This window comes from Rosa chinensis, chromosome 2 (assembly GCF_002994745.2).
Source record: "Rosa chinensis cultivar Old Blush chromosome 2, RchiOBHm-V2, whole genome shotgun sequence".
Lineage (NCBI taxonomy): Eukaryota > Viridiplantae > Streptophyta > Magnoliopsida > Rosales > Rosaceae > Rosa > Rosa chinensis.
In genome coordinates, this window is record NC_037089.1 from 64,234,249 (window position 1) to 64,248,585 (window position 14,337).

At 37.9% G+C, this 14,337-nt stretch overlaps 2 protein-coding genes across 2 annotated transcripts; both read right to left on the reverse strand.

Annotated features, from left to right (window-relative positions):
- Positions 1-376: 376 nt before the first annotated feature.
- LOC112188003 lies at positions 377-4,070 on the reverse strand. Its single transcript, XM_024326999.2, has 5 exons — positions 3,655-4,070; positions 2,610-3,293; positions 1,542-1,778; positions 1,324-1,415; positions 377-1,213 (listed from the first exon to the last, which is right to left on the reverse strand). The coding sequence occupies exons 2-5, from the start codon at positions 3,246-3,248 to the stop codon at positions 601-603; spliced, it is 1,581 nt and encodes a 526-aa protein (XP_024182767.1). The 5' UTR covers positions 3,249-3,293; positions 3,655-4,070; the 3' UTR covers positions 377-600.
- A 688-nt stretch (positions 4,071-4,758) lies between these two features.
- On the reverse strand, positions 4,759-10,413 carry LOC112183739 (ABC transporter B family member 19). The gene is made up of 9 exons (XM_024322078.2): positions 9,322-10,413; positions 9,149-9,203; positions 8,855-9,030; positions 8,554-8,718; positions 8,160-8,455; positions 7,755-8,071; positions 7,430-7,653; positions 5,430-7,322; positions 4,759-5,331 (listed from the first exon to the last, which is right to left on the reverse strand). Exons 1-9 carry the CDS (start codon positions 10,387-10,389, stop codon positions 4,984-4,986), a joined length of 4,542 nt encoding a protein of 1,513 aa, XP_024177846.1. The 5' UTR covers positions 10,390-10,413; the 3' UTR covers positions 4,759-4,983.
- Between the last annotated feature and the right edge of the window lie 3,924 nt (positions 10,414-14,337).

A 14,337-nucleotide genomic window follows, 5' to 3' on the forward strand; every position in this document is an offset into this window, starting at 1 on the left:
TCACCAGTGAAGCTAGATAGGGTGAATGAACCATGCTGGAGAAGCAGGGCACATGCTAGATATATCAGCATCATGAATATCGATCTGAGAATTTTGCATGTGCTCTAGCTCTCCACCTTGGACTCTCTCCCTTTGAAGCATTAGGTTCAACTCAATGGATAAAGGTCAGTTTCTGGGTAGCGCATTCTGTAAATTGTAACCCATTTAACTTATGATTGTATCTGAGTATCTTTATAATCGAAACAGATTCTCGTTCTGCAATGCTGCACTCCCCTAACAGCATATAAGTACATAATTTTCTTGTCATTGTTTCTTTATTTCATATACATTGCTAAGTGCTAACACAATCACATTGAACTAGAGAATCAGTCAAAGATTGTGTAGAATACCTCACCATCTTATTGGTACAGAGTACAGACAGTCAATTGTTCTTCTTATTTTATACAGATTCAATTTCCATAAATAGTTTTATTACCACAAGTTACAATACTTGGCTCTTGGTTGAGAATCCACTTCAGCTTAACTGTAATAACTTATTCATATAAATCAGAGGCCAATCAAAACTCGAAAGCCATCCTTTTTGTTCAATTAACCGTGATCTTATCTATTTTCGAGAGCTGAAGCAGCAGACTCCACATGGACAAGTAAACAAGCATATACTTTTTGTTTCAATCTGTCAACAGTCTCCACCAATTCACTGCTCTCTGAGCTTAGACTAGTTTTCAGTTTATCCAACCACTCATTTGAACTTTTCAGCTGTGATAATGTCACAGCAATATGGTTGTCTGGCTCACTCCGTCGCGCTGCACTGTCCTTGCCTTTCTTCTCTTGTGTATTCAGATGAAAGCCACCAGCATCTAGTGCTGCCTCCAAGAATTTCAAGAACCAAGACCTTGTTTCATCTAAGAGAAGTTCTCGTAGTTCTGCAATCCCTTTTGCACTGTCTCCTTTAGCCCATTCTAGTTTCTCTGCTTCACTTAACTCGATGGGGAGCTTTGGAGACTTCAATGCACTTTGACCATGAATTGTGCCCGTCCTTTTGCTCAACTTTTCGATATCTGGAGGCAGTTGTTTTGTAGTTAAAGGAGTTAATTTATCCTTTAAGGGAGCTGCAATATTTGGTTGGTCAATGAGTTGGTGGAGTCTGAAAAACTTGGTGAGTGAGAGGTGGGGATTGTCTGGTGAGGCAGACGAGCATAGATCGGCAAACGTACTGAAAGTGAAGATTTAAGTAAGAACTTTCACAGTGACAGGCATTTTTCTTTATGATCTGTAAATGTAAGATATTGGCGTGATATGTTACTCACTAAAAAGTACAAGTACCTGAGACATTTGACAAGAGTTGCAGCTCTAGATGCTTCTTTCTGAGCTTCTGCTGCAACCAAAGAAGCTATATTTCGCCTTCTAAGCATTCCCTTGAAAAATTATAATGAAGGATAAGAGAAGCATTTTGACGGTTCCCCATTTGGACTGGTAGCAACCATAGTTTTGACTTTCTGACTTTTTATTATGATGAAGAAACATGTGCAGAAAAAGTGTACCTTTCCAGGCTTCAATAAGTTAGCTGGCAGAGAACCCCACAAAGCTACTTCTGGTGGAAGGCTTTTCTCTTTCCGGACTGACAAACAGTTAAGATTTATGTTTTCCTGTATGATTGAAGCACGTTTTGCAGAAGTTCTCTTAGAAGGCACAGCAGTCTCCTTGTTGTTCGATACAGCTGCTTCTGACTTTAATGAAAGTGCACCAGCTCTGCTTTGGGAAGGAGTTATCGAGCGTGCCTGTAACACTAGTACAAATGATCACATTACAAATCTGGCCTATACATAGTTAAAAGGATGCAATAGCATTATATTCCAGTATGTAATACAACAAGGTTCTTATAATCATGCATGCTTCCAAAGTCCAAACATAAAGAACGCGGATAAAAGCTTAAAGTTTCAACACAAGTATTTGCTGGATATTATATAATTCAAGCATATTTGAGTATGTTCTTATAATCATGCATGCTTATAAAGTCCAAACATAAAGAACCCGGATAAAAGCTTAAAGTTTCAACACAAGTATTTGCTGTATATTATATAATTCAAGCATATTTGAGTATGTTCTTATAATCATGCATGCTTATAAAGTCCAAACATAAAGAACCCGGATAAAAGCTTAAAGTTTCAACACAAGTATTTGCTGTATATTATATAATTCAAGCATATTTGAGTATGTTCTTATAATCATGCATGCTTATAAAGTCCAAACATAAAGAACCCGGATAAAAGCTTAAAGTTTCAACACAAGTATTTGCTGTATATTATATAATTCAAGCATATTTGAGTATGTTCTTATAATCATGCATGCTTATAAAGTCCAAACATAAAGAACCCGGATAAAAGCTTAAAGTTTCAACACAAGCATTTGCTGTATATTATATAATTCAAGCATATTTGAGTATGTTCTTATAATCATGCATGCTTCCAAAGTCCAAACATAAAGAACCCGGATAAAAGCTTAAAGTTTCAACACAAGTATTTGCTGGATATTATATAATTCAAGCATATTTAAGTCCTAACTATATTGTTCTGTTTCTGAGACGGAAAAGAGGTGAGCACAAGTTATACCTGACCATTAAGCTCTTGCTGTTTGCCTTTTATCATGCCAACCTGCTTCTTACCACCACTCTCATTATCATTGTGCTTCCCACCTCCATTAGAATCTTGTGAGTTAGCTTTTGAATTTAATGTCGAAAAACCTTGCATGTACCTAGATGCAACAGCTGCCTTTTGCTCTTTAATAACAATCTTTTGTCTCGAGGTTTCTTCTTTAGCATCGGAGGACTCCCTTGATTTGCTTCCTGCATGATCATCAGCTTGGACTGAACCCTCTGATGGCTCCACCATTTGCATCAAATCCTTTGGGTTCCCCACAAAAGGGTGTCGTCCGGGAACTGGCCTGACCCCTTCAAGAATGGGAACTGGTGTTCCTGCCTCCACTCTATCAACATAGAAGAACTGGCCAAGCTGCAACTTATTGTTCAATATAAGCTCACTGTCCTCCTTTGAGAGGGAGACATAAGTCGAATGCGAAGAATCCGAGACTTTTACAAAGAAGCCTTGATTAGGCCAAAGTTCTGAGCCACTCAATGCAGGGACAATGCTAATCACTTGTAGCAAGACTGACCGATATTCTCCACGAACCTTTATGTTCGAGTTCATGCTCTGAAGAAGCTTTAGTAGTACTCCTGGTGTAAGGGAGGCCATTACTTTTTCTTCTTGTTATTGTAATCCAAATTTGAGAAACTGTACCTGGTTGATGCAGTAGAAGTCATGGTATTAGTCTTTTGTCGACTTCATGGAATAAATTTTATTCATATAATATTAGGGACATGCAATCCTTATACATTAACATTAGTACAGAAATTCTAATTTTACTGGAAGGCAAAGGCCTTGAATTAGACCTGATCAAAAACAAAAAACCCACAAAACAAAATAGAAAAGTATGAGGTTACAATTTCATCAAAAAATAAGGTAGTATCAGTCACAATAGAATCAAATTCCAATAATGAAAAGAATTGTGTAAGGTATAAGTGTATAACCTTGTATGTGCACAATGATGCAATAAAATGGATCCATACATATGCTAATCTTGGAGAGAGATGATAAGTACCTGAAATTGGGAGCATAAAGACTTAAAAGCCGAGAGAAAATTGCACTACAAAGATTGATCGAAGAGGATCTTCAATGAAATCAAACAAAGACTTCTGCATAAAGATGAAGCATAGAATATAGCTTCAGATTGAAACAGTGTTCGCTGGTGGTGGAAATTGGATTGAGCAAAAGAACTTCTTAGCTTTGCATGCCAGGCAAGTAACCATCATCTCCTCTTGGCTTGAAAGCCAAGAGATAATATATACATGTGAGAATTTTATGGCTCCCCCTCTTTTTGAGGTGAAATGATAAAAGGGCCAAATGGGCCACCATGAATAGAGAGTATTGTGATGGATCACCCTTTTTCTTATGATTAACTTTCATCATTAGGTCGTGGGTCTCTTCCTGGATGCAGTTCCCTAATGAGCTTTTGATGAGAGTGGAGCCATTTAGAAAGGTGAGGACGATTAGAATGTCTTGTTCAAAGGCTGAAAGTCTATGCAATCAGCCTCTAAATTGGACAAATTAATAGCATAAGAGGAACTGACCAGAATTTGTAAACGTGAATCACAAGAAATGTCATAAATATTAGGCATACCTACTTTGGATAAATATAAGGCATCTACCGAGAACATTAAGAAGTCAAATATATATCGCATTCAACTTCATAAATCTCAGTCTTATGGTTTAATAATACTTACTAGATATAGAAGTGAAACAATAGGAAATGAATCTCCTTCTTAAAATGGTTATTCTTTTTAAAGAGAAGAAAAGCTGTTAGGGCTCAATATGGGATCCAATCCGAAACATTGATAAATTAGGTCATTCTCTGAAAATTAGCAAATCAGAGCCATGAGCTTTTTGATTTAGCTAATTTTTAAGTAGAGACCACAGCTCCATGTCTATTTGCTTTGTGTCTCACAGGATTTGTAAGGGATTTTCTGGCCTGAAACTGTGGCTTAAAAGTAGAGACCCCTTTGCAGTTGATCCCTTTCTTTTCTTAAAAGGAGGGTGTCCTAAGAAGAAAGCGAGCCCTTCCTTTAGAATATAGTTTCCTTGCTATTCTGGAAAATGAAGTAAATATGAGCTTTGCCATCTGACTATACCATACCAACCCAAGTAATTATAACCACGTAATAAAAATGCTAGCTAACAGCAACATGTTGTGAGATGTATGTCTATCAGGCTCATACAAAATCACCTTCCAAATTTGGGTATATGTTGGTATATCAATCACAATCCCTTGTATCAGATGGAAGCAGACCAAATTACATTAAACTGGACTCTAGTTCTCTATAACTACAAGCGATTACAAAAGTGATTCTCCACCTGAAAAGTCCTGGATGGCTTAAGAAAATGCATTGGCTTCGGTTTCTGCACGCACCAAGCTGGCATACACGCCATTAAGATGAGATTTCATGAGCGTATCATGGCTCCCATATTCAGTGATGCCACCATCTTTCATAACTGCTATCATATCAGCTTCCCTGATAGTAGAAAGCCGGTGAGCGACTATGATTGTCGTGGCCCTTTTGCTGACTTTCCTAAGTGCGTCTTGTATATGTCTCTCAGATTCCAAATCTAGTGCACTACTTGCTTCATCTAGAAGTAGTACCTTTGATTTCTTCAGTATAGCTCTTGCTATGGCAATCCTTTGCTTCTGCCCCCCAGATAGCTGAACCCCACTCTCACCAACCTGTGGTAGGTAGGAAAGAGAGTTAGAAACCTAGTAGCACATAACAAATCACTGTGCATGAAAAAGAATTAGTATAGTTTCTACGAGTTCAAACGTACCTGAGTTTCATAGCCTTGAGGGAGGCCACTAATGAAGCTGTGGATGTAAGCTTCTCTTGCAGCATCTTCAATTTCAGTCCATGAAGCATCCGGGTTACCAAAAGCAATGTTCTCTCTTATAGTGCCAGCAAACAATGTAGGCTCTTGACCAACTAAAGCTGTTTGCCTTCTTAACCACTTCACATCAATCTCCCTCAAATCCACTCCCCCCATCATCACCTTCCCTTGAGTTGGATCATAAAACCTTTGTATTAACCATATGACAGTTGATTTTCCCGATCCACTTCCACCCACCAATGCCACTGTGCTACCACCTTTGACCTTGAGGGAAAATTCACTCAACACAGTTACCTCAGGCCTTGATGGATATGCAAACGTCACCATTTTGAAGTGAATATCTAAACGTTTCGACCTTTCAATCTTCTTATCCTTTCCTCTCCCACTGCTGATTAAAGGCTTACGAGTCATGATATCAAAAACTGCTGGAATTGCTGTTTCAGCCATAGATGTGTCTGGTGCAAGACCGGCTAATTGTCCCACAGAAAATGAGCTCAGAACAAGAATGAGAAAGATTTTGTAAACATCACCGAAATTAGTTTTGTTTTCTTTCATAAGGTAAGCACCAAACAAGAGAGTTAAGGTGTAAGCTCCGTACATAACACCTTGAGAGAACCCGAGTGCTAGGCCCATTATTTGCGTTCTTCTCATTGATTTTGTCTTTGGCTCCGATAAAGCACTATCAAAGGACTTGATCAACTGGTCTTGAGCAGAAAATGTTGCAACCGTCCTTATGTTTGAAACTGCACCAGAAGCAATATTGCTAGCCTTGGCATAAGCATCATTGTCAAGTTTGGGCCCTATATTTATGATCAAGCTCAAGTAACTTGCACCAAGAGTGAAAGGAGTGAGAGCAGCAGCCAAAAGAGCTAGCCTCCATTCAAGCCAAAAGGATATGCCCAATCCAACCATAGCTGAACTCAACCCCATAAACAAGACTGATAATCGATCAACATGGACGGCACGAAAAGCCACAGAATCCATTGAAATCCTAGAGACAAGTACCGCTTTTGAGTTTTCTTCAAAATCAAACCAACCAGGTTCTTGTTTAAGTATGGAACGGAAAAGAAGGTTTCTCACTCTCATTGTGAGCTTTGTTCCAGCCCAGCCACACAAGCCTTGTTGTCCTGTCATGAAGAGTATATTCCCAAAGCCAAGTGCAACAAGTACTAAGCAAAGGGGCGCGATTCCTGTTTTGATCTTTGATGGCTCTTTATCAAAATAAACTACAAGTGCTTGGCCTAGAATATAAGGGAAGATAGATAGAATCGCACCTGCATGCATGCCCAAAAGAAATCCAACTAATAGCATTGGGAGCTCAGGCCTCTGTAACAACCATATATCTGAAAGCTGAACCTTTCTTGGAATTGGTTTTTGGACCTCTTTCTCTTCTACTTGGTTTCGATCTTGCATGAATGTTGATCTTGATACATCATAAGCTGATTTGTCAAACCTGGAAAACTGAGGGCTAATTCCAGTATCATATTGTTCCGAAAAAGGTTTTGTCACTCCATCAGAAGCAAGCTCAACGAGGCTATAATAAGCCCCGGCTTTTTCCATGAGCTGGCGGTGGTTACCAATCTCAATGACAGAGCCACTGTCAAGAACAACAATGGCATGAGAGTTTCTTACAGTTGATAGCCTGTGAGCAATTACAATAGTTGTTCGTCCTGAGGAAATTTTGTCAATAGCCTGTTGGACTACAGTCTCGGATTCAGGGTCTAAGGCACTGGTAGGTTCATCCAAGAGAAGGATTCTAGGGTCCTTGATCATCGCTCGAGCCAATGCAATTCTTTGTTTCTGACCACCTGAGAGTAGTGCTCCTCTGTCTCCAACCTGCCAAGTGTGACATTTGGAGTGAGCATTACACCATGAGTTTCATCATTTACATTTATATGGATTTGAATGTAATCAAACAAATTAAGGTGGATATGTTACTGAACCTGAGTGTCATAGCCATGCGGAAGTCCAGAAATGAAGTTGTGAGCATTGGCAGCAATGCAGGCAGTAATTGCTTCTTTCTTGGTGGCATTCTCTTTCCCCATCAACACGTTTTCTAAAATGCTGGTGGCAAAGAGCACTGGCTCCTGACCAACCATGCCCATCTGACCCCTTAGCCACTTCACCTGAAGTGACCTTAAATCATGACCATCCAATGTTATTGTACCTGCCAAAAAAACATTTGGAAGCCTAGTCAGAGCAGAAACAAAAGTTATCCCAACTTATTATAAACATCGTTTGTCTTGTTAGATCACAAGATTATAATACCTTTGGTAGGGTCATAGAATCTCTCTATAAGAGCAAAGATCGTAGACTTTCCACCTCCGCTAGAGCCAACAAGTGCTAGCGTCTTTGAAGATGGAATGACCAGATTAAGCGAATGAAAAATTGGAGCTTCAGGACGAGACGGGTATGCGAAATAAATGCCTTTAAATTCAATCCTTCCTCGAACATTTGACAGTTTCCTACCTACTGGGCTGTAGGGATCTATTTCTGGAACTCTATCTATAATTTCAAATACTCGGCCTGCTGCTACGGTCCCTTGTGCAAACTGAGCAAAGTATGACAGTGACAATGCCAAGCCCCTGCAGGAGTTAATTTAGATCATATTAAACATGTGTCAAGAAAAACAGATACTAGTTATAACCATCATATGACAAGCTAGAGTATTACCTTCCCCCGACATTTACACCAAAGAAACAAGCAATGGCAGCACCTCCAGTGATCTCACCCTTAGCAACCAAAAGAGAACCGTACCAGAAAGCCAACGCCCATGTAGAATAACTAACAAGATAGATAACTCCGATTCCTGCACCCTTAGCAAAGCCAATCTTTGCTCCAAAAGGCACCAAGTTGGCAATTAATGCAGAATATTTTTCAGCCAAATGATCCTCCGCAACAAAGGAAAATACTGTTCTGATTGAACTGACAGCTTGCTCGACTACAGTACCAGCTGTCCTGTAAGAAAACTTTGAAAAATGCACAGAGAAGAATCAACCAAATGCTCGAGTAATGTTCGGATTGTAATAAGCTTTGGCATAATATTCTAGTTCTCTGTGCCTTTTACCTCCTCTTTTGTGGTTAGGCCAACATAAATAGCCTTGTAAGCGATACCAGTTAACATCATCAATGGTATGACTGAGAAGACTACTAGAGTTACTTTCCATGACCTTAGAAACCCAACTGTGTATCCACATATGAAGGTACATATATGGTGAATGAAATGTGCCATCTGCAGTTATATATAATGCTCAGATCAAATGTATCAATGACGACAGTCCTTGTATGACAACACAAAACTAGTTACTAATGCTTGCTAAATGAGATAAAGGCATTCAAATAAAATTTAGAGAAGCAAAACAGCTAACCTTCTCCCCCATGACTTCTTGGATTGCAGCAACATCACTTGAAATTCCATGCATAATATCACCAGCAGCAATCTCAGTATCAAAAAAGCTAATGTCTTGTCGCAGAACTGCTTTTAGATATTCTCTTCTTATTCTCTGAGCAGATCTTTCCCCCACCATTCTCCAACAAGTGATCTCTGCCAATTCATCAGAGATAAAACTACTTTTAGAATAGATATACATCTTTGACAAAATTGAATTTCATTCAAACATTTGAACCAAAAAGAATATTCATCGGGATGTAATCCAACTTACCCATATATGCTCCAACTACTACTATTGCAGCTAAACCAGTCATAAGCAGGCATATCTGATATCAAATACAAAAAATGAACAAAGAAATGAGCTTCCAACATCAATCCAAACTGAATATGATCCACAGAAATATTAATAATTATATATACATTAACAGAAAGTATCAAATATACCTTCTCTACATCTCTCATCATGGGGCCTTTGTCAACGTCCTTTGATTCTTTAGCAATCTTATTCACAAACTTTCCAAAGAGATAAGAATACCAAGGAAGAGACCCTCCATTGATAAGAGCACCAACACAACCCAAAAACACAAGAAACATATCCCATTTTGTTGAGTACTTGAACAAGCTAAACAACCCAACTTGCTTCACTGGCCTTGCATCATCCTCATCCTCATCCTCATCCTCATACCCAGAACCCTGATCACTCTCATCATCAATATCGTGACTAGTAATTGAATGCGGCCACGTGTCATGACCATGATGACCCATGGGTGACAACCCATGATCATGTCCTTTGTGTGATGGCCTATGACCATGATCAAGATATAGGCCATGACCATGGTGTCCACTATGACCCAAACTCTCATCTTCATCATCATCTTCTGCTGTTTGATAATCGATCAAACCAAGCAAATCTTTCTTAGCCAAAGGGCCACTGCCGCTGAAATTTCCACTCCCAGCTGCTTCTTTAATACCCTCCAACCTTGGAGTAACTGCCCTAAAGGGTTTCTTCTGCTCCCCATAATTGTAACTACTTCTCCCAAAAGTTGAGCTTTCACTGTCCCTAGCAACGTAGCTCTTAAGTTCAAGTCTCCCATCTGTCACAGCACCATAGCTGGAGTACTCGTTGTAATATTGATTTGGGGAGGTACGAAACCCGCCAGTGGTGCGGGAGAGGTAGTAGTAATTTGCTGAGCGGTGGGCACGCTGGGCCTGGCGAGAGGACGTGCTCACGGTGGCCCATGGGCTCATAGCTGAGCCCAAGTTGCGAGTTTCGTTCCACCCCGTCGGCTCAAACTGCCAGGAGATCTCGCCTTGCCACGACGTGTCATTGTCCGAGGCGAAAGGCGTAGTTGGAGTGGGGAGGCGAGACCTTCTGGGAGTTCTCGAGTGAGCGGAGCTAACCGGTGTGAATGAGCGGGAGTCATAATGCGACGAGCCTGCCACAGGGGTGGTGTAACGTGGGAGGTGGCCGGAAATAGAGTTTTCCAGCTCGAATGAGGAGTCTGCATCCATGAATGTGTTTGATGAATGGAAAGTTGAGGAAGGAAAATGAAGAAGAAAGGTTGAACCTTTTGAGGTATGTACTATATAGTTAGCATTGAAGACGATAAATACACAAAGTCTGTGCAGGCCATTTCTGTAAAAATTAGCTGTCTGAAAGTGTTTGTTTGTTTGTTTGATTTTTTTTTTTTTTTTTTTTTTGAGGAGTCTGAAAGTGTTTGTTGGTTATATAGAGGTTCAAAGACTTTGTTGTATCCGTCTGGTTTTTAATGTAATCAGATGCTCTATGGATGATACGTTTTAGTTTAAATTATTGAAAAGTTAAGTCAATTTTTTCCTTTGTTTTCTAAGCTTAGGGTCTGCCGCTCTGTCATTTAAATATTTATAGCTGCTAAAAGATCAGCACTTTTCTCTTCGCATTGTAACAGACCATATGGCATTGGTGTGTATTTCTTGTATTTAGCTAATAATTAACACGTCAACCTAATATAAACAAAATAATCGTGTCGTAAAATGTCTGAGACGTTAACTTATTATATAATATTTAAATAGTACAATCAGACCATTAACTTGTCCTTAATTTCTTTTTAGTAGCATAATATAAGATGACTGATTAATGTCGTAAAATATCTAACTATAGTTGTTTTGTTTTATTAACTAGAGTAATGAGGTAAAAAGATGTGCATGATACTTCTAGAACATGCAGTAAGATAACCTGGTATATGCTAGTTTTTGTATGCACATAGGTGTTTCAAGAGAGACACAAAATGTATGCATTAGTTTGTTTAATTTCTTTTGTTGCATTATTTGGTTTTTCAAAAGTTGATTTTTGTATCTTGTATAGAACAAGTTAAACAACTTATACAATTAATCAATCGTATGTATTTGAATATTAAGCATGCTGCCGTTATTTAGTACCTAAGAAAACGTCTAATAATCTGTGTTGTCATAGAGGCTGCCTGAAAATAGTGCGTGGACATATTCAAGTAAACAGGCCGGCTGATTATAATTTATATTGAAAATAATAACAATAGTCTTATAAAAAAGAAATAAATAAATAAATAAATAAATAAATAATGTAAAATAACAACAATAGTGCTTGTTCTTTTATTTCATTTTATTTTCTTTTCTTTATTAAAAAAGATAAATTTATATAGGAATTTCTATAGGCAATTTGTTGATTTCGGAGCTTAAAGCATATTGAGTAGACTCTCTATCTTGGCTCCTTACTTATTTTGAAGAGCACGTTTAGCTCTTTATTAATTTTAGCAGCTCCACCAGATCCCTAAATAACCCTCCATTTTAACTTTTAATTATCTCGTTGTTAAATATAGAGAGCAGGATTAATAGAAAGTCTCTTTTTGTTATTTTAAAATATTCATTGTAAGTCATTCTATGTGATTTATAAATACATTTAAATTATTTTTTCTTCATTCAATAAATAATAAATATTTAAATCTAATTAAAATATAGAGAACTAATATATGCAGACGTATTTTTAAAATGGCTAGCCAAAATAATTTTTTAGCTACTTCGGCTAAAAATTAATTAAAAATGGCTAATAATGCTAAAAATGTTATAGCTATTCTAACATTGCCTTTGTAAGGGTTGTTTATTCATTCACCAAAAAGAGTATCAATTGTTAGCGGTCTCTTTTTCAGGTGAAATTAAGTAGATGAAATGCCGAACGAAGAAAAGAGTATCTTAGACCTCATATATATATATATATATATATATATATATATATATATATATATATATATATATATATATATATATTACAACAAGTGTGTGTTTTGTGTGTGTAGATATATCAACTAGACATACCCTCTAAATCCATTCATATTTCCATTTCGGCTTTTTGTTTTCAAGGGGAGGGTAGTTCCTAGGGATTTTTAGTGAATATTTGTGTATTGACTTGGAATAAAATATGATTCACAGAAAATAGAATAAAATACAAAATGGGGATTTCTTTTGTTTCAAACTGTGACTTGGAAAATGGTAAAGAATTAACAATAAATGACTTTTTCTATGTCTTGTGTGTACTGTAATATATATGCATGACCTTTTGCTTGGGGTACTCTTCTTGGTGGTGAGCGCTTAGTATATTGATGTTTTTCCAGCTGCAAACAAGTTAAAAAAAAAAAAAAACAAGAGTAAGACCAAAAGTTTCTTTCCTCTCATGATATCATCAATCTCAAAGGATATAACAAGGTTGCTCCAACTGTCATTAGCTCATGACTCGACCAATTTGGAAATGGCTTCTCCACTGCCCAGCATGGGGGTGTTTTGGGTATTACACTTCAGGGAACAGGGGCAGTTTTGGAAAAGATGGAAAATTTCTTCCCTTCTGATTGGGGGGCCGTAAAAACACGTGGTGGGGAAACCCCCCACCTAAGAATTTCTCATTTTGAGATCAGCAACAGATCACTTTGGATTTTGTGAAACTTTTTGCCATTTTGTGAACTCTTGCATGTTTACTATCACCAAATATGGTTGGAAGCGAAGATTGAGAGCTAAAGACAACTTTTTAAGGCTTTAATGTATAATGTTGTCTCTCCTTTGTTTAATGCCATAATGCTAGTTTTCATATAGTGACTAGAAACTTTGTGATATTTACAATAATTTGAAGCCAGACACTCAATAACGTATACAACATACATTGATGGATTTTTTTTTATTTTTTGTTTTTTGTTTTTATCCACCAAAAATGAGTCACGTACTTCTTATGCAGATGTTCGGCGGAGTTCATGCCTTGTATGTGGTCACTCTATCAGCGTTATATTTCTAACCATCCTATATATCCGAGGTGTCAGCTGCTAGCAAATGAAACGCCTTTGCACGTAACATGCTCGTGTCCTTTAAGTGGTGCGGGTGTTGGAGTGGACGAGTTTTCACTTGAAGTTGGCTCCGGGTATGTTGAATAATTTTCTGAGTTCTTTGACTTTGCTATTAACGTTTTATCTATGGATGAGCTGAAGTTGTTGGTGATAATTATGTGGGATGATTGGAGAGAGAGGAATGAGGTAGTGCATGGAGATCAACCTAGACCAGGCCCCCTGAAGTTATTTTTGAGCAGTGCCTTTCTATATGGGAAGGATTGATTGCGTCGCAAGTGAGAGTACATGCATGCAATGGAGCTGGGGAGCAAAATGGACGTGATCATTGATACCGGCCCGGTTTTTTTTTTTTTTTTTTTGGACAAGGAAAAGGAAAATTATAAGGAAAATCCCCTGCCCCCTAGAACAACTTATATTCAGACTTTCAGAGAATCAAAATGAAAAGCTTGAGCAACAGAAAGGGAAGATAATTGAACCAGACTTGAGCCTGAGTAGTATGACCAAGCTGTTGATGTGTGAGTCATTATGTTGACGTGTCAGTCATTATTAGTTGACGCGTAAGTTATTTAGAGAATACGTGTATTCAGTAGTTTCCTTATAGGAATTAGTTTCCTATATATACTAGATCGTACTAATGTGTAGTACAAGCATAGTACAATAGGGATATACACAAATATATATATATATATATATATATATATATATATATCCCTTACACAATTGTGAATAATATAGAAGAATTCTCACTCACAAATATTTTCTCTTTTTCCATCTCAATATTTGACTTGGTATCAGAGCGGGTCCCTCTCCAATTATGTCTCTAATTATCATAGGCCCGAATTTGGGTTCCTTATATTGCCATCGGAAAATTCCGATTGGATTGTTATCAAGTGTCCGATGTGGGCCTTGAATTGTTATATTGGCCAAGTCTCCAATATGAGATTTGTGTCCCAATTTCTAATGTGGGAATTGGATTGTTAATTAATTTCACGTGCGAACCTAGAGTTAGGTTGCACGTGAGGGGGCGTGTTGGAGAGGAAATATCTCACATTGGAAAAGTGACAAATAAAATATAACTTATAAGTGGGTGGATCACACCCAATTGTACTTGGGCCTTTTG